Consider the following 12753-nt stretch of genomic DNA (forward strand, 5'->3'; position numbering starts at 1 on the left):
ATGGTGAAATGTGGAATAAAAAGGCATCAGTGTAAATTGGGTAAAACATTAGTTGCTCCACACACGCAATAACATAAAGGATGACCATATTTTGTTCTTGGCCACCTTTACTTTACTCTCCAACAAAACCATAACTGGTTGGCAAGCTTGCAAGGTCTTTATGCGAGGGGCCATAAATCCACAGCAAAGGGCACCTCTGCTCAGCAGTTCCTTTCTAACACAGCAGGTGTCACTCTGTAAATATCAAAATATGAGCAGTCTGGGGTAGGTACATGGCTGGGGATGTACTGGCAGACTGCATTCCATCCTTTCAACCAAGAGAGAGATAAATCCAGAAGCAGCAGATCTGCCTTTCCCCTAAGAGTGACAGAGATGGCTTCTTACTGACAATGGCACACTGTATGTTTTGCCTGCCAGGTTTTTAACTTCAACAAACATTTGTTTATATATTGCCACACATTTACGCAGCAATTTACACATTGTCTGGTGATTCTTGACCAAAGACATGGTAATGCCTATATGTAAAATTAGGAGCATTAGGTGCTTTAGGGGGTGTCTATATATATATATAAGAAATGAAATTAAAAATCCCCCTATCCACTGACAAGATAGCAGTCAAATCTGCTGGTGGTGTTGGGGGAGTAGTACCATACATTTTGGACTGGCCCACAGGGATACAAGGAAAATTCCCAGGTGGGCCCTCCTACTTCTAGCCATTTGGCCTAATTCATTTTCTATGGGAACAAAGCAACTAAATATATAGAAGAATATATTATAGTATGCAAAGATAAAAAAAAACTAGGAAAATATAGAGACTGAGTAAGAAGCGAATGAAAAATTGTTTGGAAAGTGGGCCCATGGTCTAAGGTTTTCTGGTGGGCCCCTGGCATTCCAGTCCCACACTGGTACCATATGTTCCACCTTTCTGTACATGAACAGTATGGATACCCAATTACATACATGCACCGATTGCCAAATGAGGTGGTCAAGCTCCTGTGTCCATGCTGCCCTACAGCCCTGGAACTCTAATATCCTCATACTTTGCTGAAGGGGCACATTATAATGAAAGAAGCTGCAATGAGTCAAGTGGCCCTAAGTACCAAATGTAACATTAAGGACTATTTATATGCATACATTTTGCAGGTTATCACTGGCTCTTGGATGTTATAAAGATGTAGATACTTATCTACTCTGGACAGTTACTTTCTATATCCCTAAACCAGACTCGCTTCAGCCTCCTCTCTGCTATTATATATGTCATCTTTTAAATCTCTTTAATCATACAGCCTTACACAATGGGAGGTCAGAGGCACATATGGACTAGCTGCTCTGTGAGCACCTATATGATAATTAATTAGAAGGCTAAAGATCAGGGTGTAGCAGTGCAGGATATGCAAAGCTTCTTTATACACTTTCTTATCCTTATAGTCTTTCCCGAACACTGGCACTTATTTTACTTATGCTTAACAATTATATCTTTTTTACATATTTAAATATACATTGTCATCAGTATGGAAATGTGCCTTTCTCCCCAAGAATGGAATGGGACCGTTTCCTACTTACTTCCTCTAAAAAGAATAACAGCAGGCCTGTCATGTTTTATGCTTGATAGTCTATCCATCTGTAGAACAGATGGTAGAACAGCACAAAGTCAAAAAAGTCACAGATCCTCCAGCTAGATGACAATGTTTAATCATTGTTTGCTTGAGCTAATTAGCAGAGTAGGTAAAATAAGAAAGATAAACAAAGGCAGAGTAATCAAAACCTTGGTGGTTTTTAAATGTATCTAAATTTAGGAGAAAACTGTGATCCATGCGTAAAATTAGAGGTGGGGCAATTCTAGTTTAATTCCAGCCAGGTAACTATATTCCACAGAGATATAGAAAAAGGGCTGACTGACCAGCTAAAAGCATTGAATGTACAATAGCTCATGAGCCTACCAGCACCACCTCTGCAAATTCTGCTAGTAGTGTTCCAGAGTGGGACTGGCCTACCAAAGTTCCAAAGGATCTCCTAGTGAGCCCAATTTCTAGTTGGCCTCACCCTAGGACAATTCCCTTTAGCTCATCCATATTTCACTATGATATCAGTAGTGTTGGCACTGTAATATACTGTATACTGCCACGTACATTCGGCCTTGGCACAGATAAGGCTGGTAGAGGGGTTGTGGAAGGATTTCAGGATATGTGACACTGCTAGGCTGATGTCCTCATTGCTGGGGTACAGGCTGACCGAAGCAAACCGCAGATATTGGAGCTTGGGAGCTTCTTCTGGACCCACCTTTATATGAGGGATCTGGGGGTCAAGAGATACATATAGAAGAATTAGACAAAGAGTAAATGGAACATAAGAGACTGTGATTAGAAGAGACAATGCAAACTGAAGGAAGAGCCTTAAGGTTAAATGATGTTTGCAGGAAACGGGAGGAAGCCAACATGAGGGGGTGGGATAATGGGAGAAATTTGTCATATGGGACAGAACTGGAAATGGAATGATGAGAAAAGACCTGGGGGAAAACAAGGGGAGGACATGAAGATGCAAAGACATTATCATATAATTATATTATTCATACAAACAACATCTCTCCCAAAAGACTATGATTAAACAATAATCCTAACGAGGCAAAAAACAGTCCCTTAATACTCTCTATTTCCTCTGCAGCACTGATGTGTTTGTATAGAAGGAAGGTTAAGCAGGAGCAGCAAGAAATAAACAGAGCAATCTGGCCTTATATTTATCCACTGTTCTACCTCCCATTCTGATGGCATTTATTCTGTATGTTCTGCAGCAATTGTGCTGTGCTTTATGGCTGAGATCCTACCTCTCTTTATAACAGACCATAGTGGTCATCATTTCCCTATCCCATCACTGCAGGGTTTAGGGCTTTTAACTGAATCCATTCGCTTAGTGACTGATATATGACATTATAAAATAAGGCAAAGGAAATGACTCAGAAGAAGTTTTACAATAAATATTTGTATGAAAAAAGATACATATTGTCCCTAGCAAATTCACTGCTTGTCCCTCATGAAGCATTCATTCTCCATGTAATTATACGGTCACAGAATAGGTCTCCTAGTAGTAATAATTACACAGTACTGGTATTACTGCCGTAAGAAACACCTTACCCCAGGTAAACAATATAGCAGCTCCCACTCATATTTATAAATGCAGGTATTCATGGGAAATCAAAAGCAACTGCTGGGTCTGCTGTCTATATCATTACACCCCTGCAAACATGAGAACATTCTGTGCAAGCAAAAATCAATGTTATAATGCTTACAGTCTTAGGGGTAAAAGGTGTAGCATAAAGCCAGTGGTCTTCAGATTTTCTTGTTTAAAGTTTCACTATTTGGTCTGGGCCCCCCTTATAGCATACAATGTATTGTAGTAGCCATAGTTCTGAAAACATCTTTGGGGGCTTTGGGGGTATCTCAGAGAGTCGGCAGTCATAATCCTTAGATGTCACCAAGACATCTTCATCGATTCTAGGCCTTTAAGCCTCCACTCCAGGCCCTGCTAGGGGGACATCCCCACAGTTTAGGATCCACTGTGCTATACAAAAATACTGCTGGCATTCTAAATATGCCCTTCCTGGCTAGTAACATGCAGTCTCTAAAGAGCAGGTTAAAGTGCAGGAGGACCCAAGAGTAGAAGCCTGGTCACTGGGTAGGGGCTTCACAAAGAAGAGTAAGAAATACATTTTGCACATGCAGAACCAAATTTGTAGTAGAAAATGCTCTGAAAGAGTTAATGAATGTTGCAGCCAGTTGCCAAAATGTTTCCATGTGGGCAGTAAAGGTGTTGACAGACAGAAGGGAATGCAGCAAGGGCAATGCGGTTTTACAAATGAACACAGAGAAACAGACAGGTTTTACAAACGAACACAGAGAAACAGAGAGGTTTTACAAATGAACACTGAGAAACAGACAGATACAACCATTGCCACCCTTGCTGATGCCAAACTACAAATCCCAGATACATCTCAAGCAACTTAACTGGTAGAGGATTCCGGGAGTTGTAATTCAGCAACAGCTGTTTAGGCATTTAGCTACCCCTGATTTCTACACCTCTGGGCTCACATGTAGGCTTTCTCACCTCCTTCTCCCCGCAGATGTGGCTGACCGTGGATGCAGAGGCTGGGCTGGTTGAGGGTCCAAGAACTGAGACCACCCCTTTGGGTAAAATCTGACACACTGCAAAATACAGAGGGAAGGAAAGAAGCTCAAAGGAAAAGAAACAGAAGGAGATGTATTATTCATTAACATTGCCATTTAAGCTGTGATTCCTTCATTGTTCCATCTTTTGTCTTTGTCTCGTTGTCCTGTTCTCAGTACTAATACTCTAGGTACAGTCACTTACCTTATAGCACTAATCGTCTCTTGGTATCTCATCCATAACAATTTGGTTCCTCCCTCTGTCCAAATTGTACTGTTATCATTTATTTATATAGTACAAAAATATTAGAAAGGTTTTACAGAGATTATACATCATTCACTGCATCAGTAGCACTTTCAGTCTAAGCCCCTTATCTCACTCACACATGGTATGGTCAGTTTTATTAGGAACCACTTAACCTGCCTGTATGTATGTATGTAATTATGGCAGAAAACCAGAGTGCCTGGAGGAAGCCCATGTAGACATGAGTGAGAACATGCACTTGCACTTGCAGATAGTGCTCTAGCTGGAATTTAATATAGGACCCCATCACTGCACAACAGCAGTGCTAACCACCTTGTCTTGTCGTAATCCACCATTATTTTTTTTCCTTATTATCCTGTTTTTCTTCTCTGTGTTGCACTGTATTCTCCTCCTCATTATGACCCCTTGCCTCACTCTCCCTTCTTTTTTCACTGGCCAATTGTTTTCCTTCTCTCCATTCTGCCCCAGTTTTAGTAGGTTTTTCCCCATTGTCCCAGTCATTTTTTTTTTCTTCCCCTGTCATTGTTCTCTTGTTCTGTTTGTCACTGTTTTCATCCACTATCCTTGTCTTCCTGTCTTGTCTCCCCATTCTTAATGTCTACTTGTACTTAATTCCTTCATCACTTTATTTGTGCTTCACCCTCTTCTGTCACTGTCCCTTTGCACTTATCCCTACTGTCACCGACCTCAAGTGCTCATCTGCCCTCTCACTGCCTTTTTGTCATCCTCTCCCCATCCAAGTACCTTTGTGCTTTTCCTCTTTGTTACAGCTTTTTCTCCTTGTTCCAGGTTGTTTTCTCTTCTACAGTTTATGTGTGTTCCTCCCCTCCCTCGCACCAACATTTTGTGCACCAACATTGTGACAAACTCCCTTAGATTTGATTCCTTCTCTTTATGTCTCCTGCTGCTCCATCACCTCATCAAACTCACTTTCCACAGTGACTCCATCACTCGCTCTTGGCACTAGTCCTTTTTTGCAATTCTCTGTCACTCTCATCCCTCTCTTTTTGTCAGTATGTGATCCACCACATTTTCCCAGTTTTCTCACCACAACTGCCAGTGCCCTGTTACACTCCCACAGTCTGTAATTGTTGGACTTCTTTCTCACTGTGAATCTTTGCTCTCACCACAAGTAATTCTCAACTGTCACTGGTTTCTTTCCCCCAATGTCCTTTCTGCCACACTCTTGTCATATTCCACCTGTTATCTTTTTTGTTTGTACCCTGTGTTCTCCACAACTTTGCAGCACATAAACCCTTTAACAAACACCAGCTTTAATAAATTCTTTCTTTGATCACTGTCGCCTTGCTATGTAGACTGTTAGATGGTTACACTTGCTTGTGTATATGTTGGATGTTACTTAATAATATAGCAGGGCTTCAGAGGTGCTGTGTCCATACTACACTACATAAAGCTTTTAATTTCCATTTAGTTACAAAACACAGGGAATTGCCATGTTATTGTACATGTATTTATGCCAGGTCTATGAAGTGTTTAAGTACAACAGATTTTTATGACATAATCTATGGTAGGCAGCTGTATACATAATACAGTATTCCCCAGACTTGGGCCTGCAGTGAGAATACAAGAGATGTATTTGTGATAAATGAATCTGTCCCATTTCGCTTTGCTGAAAAATTTGTAAAACTGTGGAAAAATTGTGAAAAAGTGTGAATAAATGGGCATTTGTTTCCACTGTGTTTTTTTTCTCAAGTTTTTTCTTACACTATTTTTTCTTACACTATTGCATTGAAGTCAATGGGTGGGTTTTATTGGTGGTTTTATTACGCATACATTAAAGTTAATGGGTTTTTTTCTAAAGTTGTTTTCATGCCAAATGCATTAAACTCAATGGGCATTTCTTCTTAAGTATATTTTTTCTTCTTAAGTATTTTCTCACAGCAATTGGGCATTTTTTGCCATGAAAAGTTCATCAATGGTGAACATCGAATTTCACTGCAAATCCACCCTTGGCAAAAACATTTGCTCATCAATAGAGGCAACTGTATGCTATAGGGAATGAAATATCGTGGAATTGCACTGAAGGAGGGCTTGAAAGCTTTGATAAAATCAAAAGTTGCAGGGAATGGCAGGGTGGAATCCTGGGCAGAATTTCAAGATACAGAAAAGATGGGGGGGGGTGACCAGGGATATAACCTCAAGGTGCAGGAATAGAATTGAGTTGAATATTAAACATAGAGGAAAGGAGGAGGGAAACAATGGCTAGAAACCCAATGTGAAGGAATGGAGTAGAAACTCCAAACCTTGGACAGAATTTCATTGAACAGGGAAAAGAGGTAGAGACCATGGATAGAATATCAAGGTGCATGAAAAGGAAGAGCAAGACACAGAATAAATCTCAAGGTGTACATAAATGAGGCTGGAGACCCTTGATAGAATCTCAAGGTCAAAGGGAAATGAGGAGGGAGACCTTAGCTAGAAGATGGGAATTGGGAAATGTTCCGGTTACAACAATGTTAAACCTGCAGATTTAAAGATATTAAAGGTGCAGAGAGATCAATTGTGGCAAGGAAAATAAGTATTACTCGAATTAAGCAATAGGTTACAGATGTGTCCATGTTGAGTCACAATGTAAGTTACCCTGGAAGTGGTTGAAGTTAAGATAATTAGTCATGTTGCACACCTGCTGTTATGACCTACAACTCCAGTCATTGTTGGGCTATGGATGCTGTCAAAGTTCACAAATTATAGTCACTCAATATATAATTCTTACATAAATTGTTGAAGAATGTTCACTTGACCGAGGTAATAAATATATTCTGAGCTTAAAGAATTTATTTTGTGACACAAAATAATTTTAGTTCTGTAAAAGTTTCATTTTTCAACTTAATAATATTCCATAGAGATGCAATCAGTTTTAGCTAGTCACTGGTGCCCTGCAATGGATTCTGTAGCTCAACAACAAGTGCAGAATTCACATATTCTCAATCCTTGTGTAAAAGGGAAGAACTATACAAGCCTGAAGGCCTGAAGAAGTGGGCAAGGTTACTAGTTATGGCTGGCAATTAGTGGTTCCCCATACTGTAGACATGTTTCTGGAGGGGAAAGCAGATTGGGTTTTGTGGGAAGGGCTAGACCCAGTGTGGCAAATTCCTAGGGACCGTATACTGCCCATTTTCCACATAGTTACTAATAGAAAGCAGGAAAAGGCACTGAGGACTGCTTCAGAGGTTCAAGCAGTAGGTATAGGTGGAGTTTCTCAAGTGGGTTACAAGCAGGTTTGCAATGTGCTAACAGGGAAGTGGGGTTTGTTGTGAATACCAGCTAGTGGGGAGAGAGGAGGCATTTTTATACTACATTAGATGGGGATCCTCAAATATGAATAAAGAGTATAGACTTTCTTTGGTACTCATTGGTTTCCTATTTTACAAGCAAGTATTTCCTATTTTTATCAGGCAACTAAAAAGAAAAATGCCCCAGGAAACTATGAGCCAAATGTCTGTTTACTAATGGATTGCCTTAGGGAATCTGGTGTCTTTACAAGGTGTCTCAGCTGGCAGCTAGCACAGAAGCACCCCTATTAGTATCATTCACTGGAACAGAGGTATGGCACTGGTGTCCTGTAAGGATGAGAGTCAGTAAAAACAAAAATGGAACATCTACCTCTGGGTAAGAAGAACGAATCCCACAAACCTGGAATAGTCGGTGCTAGACATAGTTCTGTAATAGCTCCCTTTGGAACAAGACTCAAGTGTTGGGTAGCTAGTAAGCGTTGTGTAGGTGTCCCTATGGGGCTGAGGTTATTGGTCCAAGGCAGAACTTAACAGCGGTTTTAATGCCTTGTCTTTTGCATCACCTTGTTTTTTTCCACGCTACAGAAATTCTATGGGGGTTGTAGCCATGAAACAATGGAGACTTTTACAAGGAATAAACTTCAAGCTAAGTTATTGGCACCTTGATGCTATAGAAAACAATACAACTAGCATAACCATATATATGTATATATATTTTATATAATTTGCAGAGTTCTTAAGTCATTAATATGTCTAATTATTATTTATATATAGTGCTAACATGTTACACAGCAGTGTAAATCACATTCTTTAATATTCACATAATTCCCTATCCCAGTGGAGGTTACAAACTAATTGCCCTATTACATCTACACGAAACACACACACTGGGGTCAAATTCATCAGGAGTGACCTACTCAGTCTTGAACTCAGAACCCCAGTGTTGCATGATCTAATACAGAAAAGATGTGGGGTAAGGGTTGTATTTACAACACACAAGAGATGCCCACAGTAAGAGAAAGAATTTAACAGATGCAGTGCATTAAAATTCAAGGTGTTACACCAAAGGAATTATCTTCAGAGCAGTGCATACAGGAATGAATGGTCTGACAACACGAACGTGTAAGTTACATATTTTTTATTACTGTGGCCCTTTAAAAAAAACAAGTAAAGCGTGCCTATTGGGTGAGCCAGAGACACACATTAATAACAAGCAGGTTCAAGGTGGAAATGAAAGGAGACAGTGGAGAGAATACAGAGAGAACATCTTATTCTTCCATGCCACTCAAAAAAGAAGTCACAACAGGATGGAAGTGTGGGTAACGACAACATGGAGGGTGAGTGGGTGGAAAGAATGTCTCTTCGAATAAAATTAGACCTGCAATTAAGTCAGTCGGCAAAGGCTTGCGGAGAGGAAACATTAGGGATAATGCAGGTAGGAGGCTGAGGGGGGTTTAAGTATGTATGTGTTTTAAAGGCACAGTAAAATATTTGTATTATTTCCCTTGTATTTTTTTCATTAGATAAATGACTTTCCTGATGGATATCCCCCCCGTAAAGGAGGATAAGTGCATGCTTATAACTTATAGTATCAAAGACATTGTTTTGCTTTTCTCCCACAATCATGATACTTAGTTCAGTTGCTAGTGCAAATAATCAGCCCCTATGCTCCCATCAGCCTTTCCATGTGCCTGCGAATTTGTGTGTTTTAGCGCCAAAATCCAGTCCAAGTGCCTGCATCCGCCTTAATGCAGTGGCTCAGGTACAGGCACATCCAAAAGCTGCGCGGAGAGGCTGATACCTGGTTTGCATTTTTATTCGCATTCTGAGAATCAGCCCTGTCTGGCATAAGTTTAATAACAGGAATAGCTGTTATTATTACTATTATTATTATGTATTTATGAAGTGCCACCATATTCCACAGCGTTGTACAATAAATAGGTATATAAACTAAACATACAGATTACATACAAAAATAAAACTGATACCTGATACAAAAGCTAAATAAGGCCCTGCCCAAAATAGCTTACAATCTTAAAGGAGATAAGAAATACGCAAGTACAGCTCCTGTAGCACAGCAACATATATCAACCAATTCACATTTAGCTTTAATTGGCCGAAACACATAAGACAAATGAGAGCATAGGTTTATGTGGATTGCGGATACTTTGTTGTGTTTATTTTTGTGAATTCCTACAATGACTAATTTTAAAGGGGTAGTTAACTCTTTTTGAATTAGTTGCCTTCTTCCTCTGCCTCCTTCCAACTTTCACAGACACCAGAAGCTGAAAAAACTATTCACTCTGTGAGGCTACAATGTTATCGTTATTATTATTATTGTTTTTATTACTTATCTTTGTATTCAGGCCCCTTTCCTATACATATTCCAGTTTTATACCACTGCCAGGGTGCTGAAATTGTTAACAGAGAGATGCTGAACAAAGCTAAAAGATTTAAAACAAAACATTAAAAAAAAACAAATTATGTCCAGTCAGCACACCACCTGAATTTGAAAAAAATATTTTTATTTTTTTACATTTTTGGCTGAAACCTTGGGGGACCTTCAGTTTTACAGATCTTCTAAATGTATGAAGTGACTAGATCTTATGAAATCTTCAGAAATAAATACATATATAAGAACTGATCTGTTTATTTGTATGACTCTTGCTTTTCTCAAATCATACACAAAATGTCATCCAAGGTAATTGCTTTAGAATCTGTTGTTTTGGGACACAGGGATGATTTGATGCCTCTTGCACCATCCCCAACATGAGAAATGAAGGCGCCATGCGTCGGTCTGTGATTTCACATGCCTTAAAGAGCAGGCCCCGAGCCTGTACCACCAGTGTCACTATGGCAACTATTCTCAGATCTTAATGAGAAACCTCTAATAATCTAAAGTGTACACTGACTGAAACGCCTGAATGTTTTACAAACAGCCAATGTAATGTAACAATATGACAAGTAGAAAACACGCATTTTCTATATAAATGTATTCATTCTATTTTGGAACATCACTTACTTCAGATGTTTATAATGTAAATCTTATGAACAGATTTCCAAAAAACAAGTCTCCCCCCCACCCCTTTATGGTAGATTTTAGCTTCCAACTCCCTGGGATATCATTGGAGTGGTAACTGCTCTGGCATATCAATAAGGGGAGATGCTGTAAAATACTTGAATTTGGAAGGACCTTTAATAAGGCAAAGGCTCTTCGTAGGTACAGTAGCCTTGAGATAATTTGGCAGGAATATTTGAAGGACGCATTTGGGGATAAAAAAGAAAATATTTACTGAAGATCACTGTCCTCTTTATCTGCTGCTGATCTAGAGCATCACAATCAGTACAGTACTGGGTACCTCAGGGCCCACTAGGACTACCCTCGCCAACACTAATTGCACAGTTGCACATGATGCACACTCCCCAACCCAAAACGGAAAGAGAGACAAAATAAATGCTGCGTGCAGCGTTGCAATTTTTGACCACACCTATTTTTGCGAACACACCCCCTGAATACCACTCTCATTTCCCTAAATTTGACTAAGTTTGAACACATTTCTGGGGGTTTTGGGGTCCTGTTTTATGTGTTATTACAGTTTGGCTGGAAAAAGGTGAAATTGTCCTAAGCTGCAAGTCTCAGTTCCCCCAAAAGACCCATTAGCTTATTAGTTACAATTGTATCTCAGTGCAGGGGGGATTTTTACCTTTCTGGGCTCTCTGCCAAAAGCTACTTATTTAATTAAAATTGAGAAACAAAATCTCAGTGCGGGTGACGCTCATTAAGATTTCTTGGCTCTCTGTCAAAAGCTACTTTTAAGTAAATTTGTATCTTTTTTAGCCTCAGTGCAGGGAAATGAGGGACTTTTCAGTAAGAATCCGGAACTGTTGGTTGAGCTGCCAAAAGAGGGACTGTCCCGTGAAAAAGCGGAACAGTTGGGAGGTATGTATTCTCCAGTATTAAGATGGGGCAAGATAGGCAAGGGCCCTGCAAGTTTTCTTTTTGGGGCCCCCGAATGAAATACTCTTTACATGTACTTTGAACATAATTAAAAATTATATAATAAACTTTAATATTAAAAACGTTATTGGTTGGTTGTATACCTGGCCTGTGTACAAGAACTGCTGCTATCTCTTTTACCAGCCTTTAGGCTGGGGTGGGCAGGGCCATAATGTCATGGGGTAGGAAAATGGGCTGGCATGGTGGGAAAATAAGTGCATGGGGCAGAAAAACCAGAGTGGGTTTGAGCAAGGGAATGGAGAGCAGAGACAGGCCTGTGCTTATAAGTGGTAATTGGGCAGTGGGGAGGGTCAAGGAAGACAGGGATTACAAATTTACTGGCAAAAGACAGGGATTACAAATTTTATGTTGTAAAAAGAAAAATATTTGAGAAATACAATGGTGTCCCTTTAATCACCATTAGGGCTCCACTCCACAAGTGATTTTCACAATGGAACAAGTTTGCTTGGAGAACCTCCTTAATCTGAATTCCAGCCATACCATTGGCACTCTCATTAACTATTGTGGTATGAGGCAACAATCGTGTTCAGCAATAAAAATAGTGAAACTCCTTAGTCTCCCTCTGCATGACAGATTTATTTGTTTACCTTCTCAGTACAATTCCCTCTTGTCATTTAAAATAAAATCAATAAGAAATACTAAATGGTATTTTAGCAAGCTGCAAGAACGAGCAGGGGACGGACCCACAGACAGGAGGGGTCACTATACTAGTGTGTTTGTCTCTATCACGGACCTATGTAGGCCAATCATCAACAATAAAGGAAGGAGTTTGGCCCAATTCAAAAAATAAAATTGAAAAAGCATGTTCAAACTGTGGCCCTGTAGCTGTACCTACAAATTGCAGCATTCATGCCTAGGAAGCCCTGCCAATTGTTGTGCTGTTGGTAGAAATTCATACCAACAGTACAGAACTGCCAGTGGCATAATGGGAGTAATTAGAAGTTAGCCTTGCCCATTACTGCTTTAGAATGTACAGGGCAGCACTTTTTAACCTCTTTTTTTTTGGGACCTGAATAAAGTTAAAAAATCTGCATTGCAACCCAAAAATGTAGTTTTAGA

The 12753-nt window shown here is 39.8% G+C and overlaps 1 protein-coding gene across 1 annotated transcript in view; it reads right to left on the reverse strand.

The window, feature by feature from the left end:
* The window catches only part of grik5 (glutamate receptor, ionotropic, kainate 5), a 106914-nt gene that overhangs the window by 34071 nt on the left and 60090 nt on the right, over window positions 1-12753 (reverse strand). Inside the window, exons 4-5 of the mRNA XM_002936400.5 lie at window positions 4099-4196; window positions 2130-2295 (exon numbers count right to left, since the gene is read on the reverse strand). Of these exons, the coding sequence (XP_002936446.1) occupies window positions 2130-2295; window positions 4099-4196 (264 nt within the window). The remainder of the gene's footprint in view (window positions 1-2129; window positions 2296-4098; window positions 4197-12753) is intronic.

This window comes from Xenopus tropicalis, chromosome 7, assembly GCF_000004195.4.
Source record: "Xenopus tropicalis strain Nigerian chromosome 7, UCB_Xtro_10.0, whole genome shotgun sequence".
Taxonomy (NCBI): domain Eukaryota; kingdom Metazoa; phylum Chordata; class Amphibia; order Anura; family Pipidae; genus Xenopus; species Xenopus tropicalis.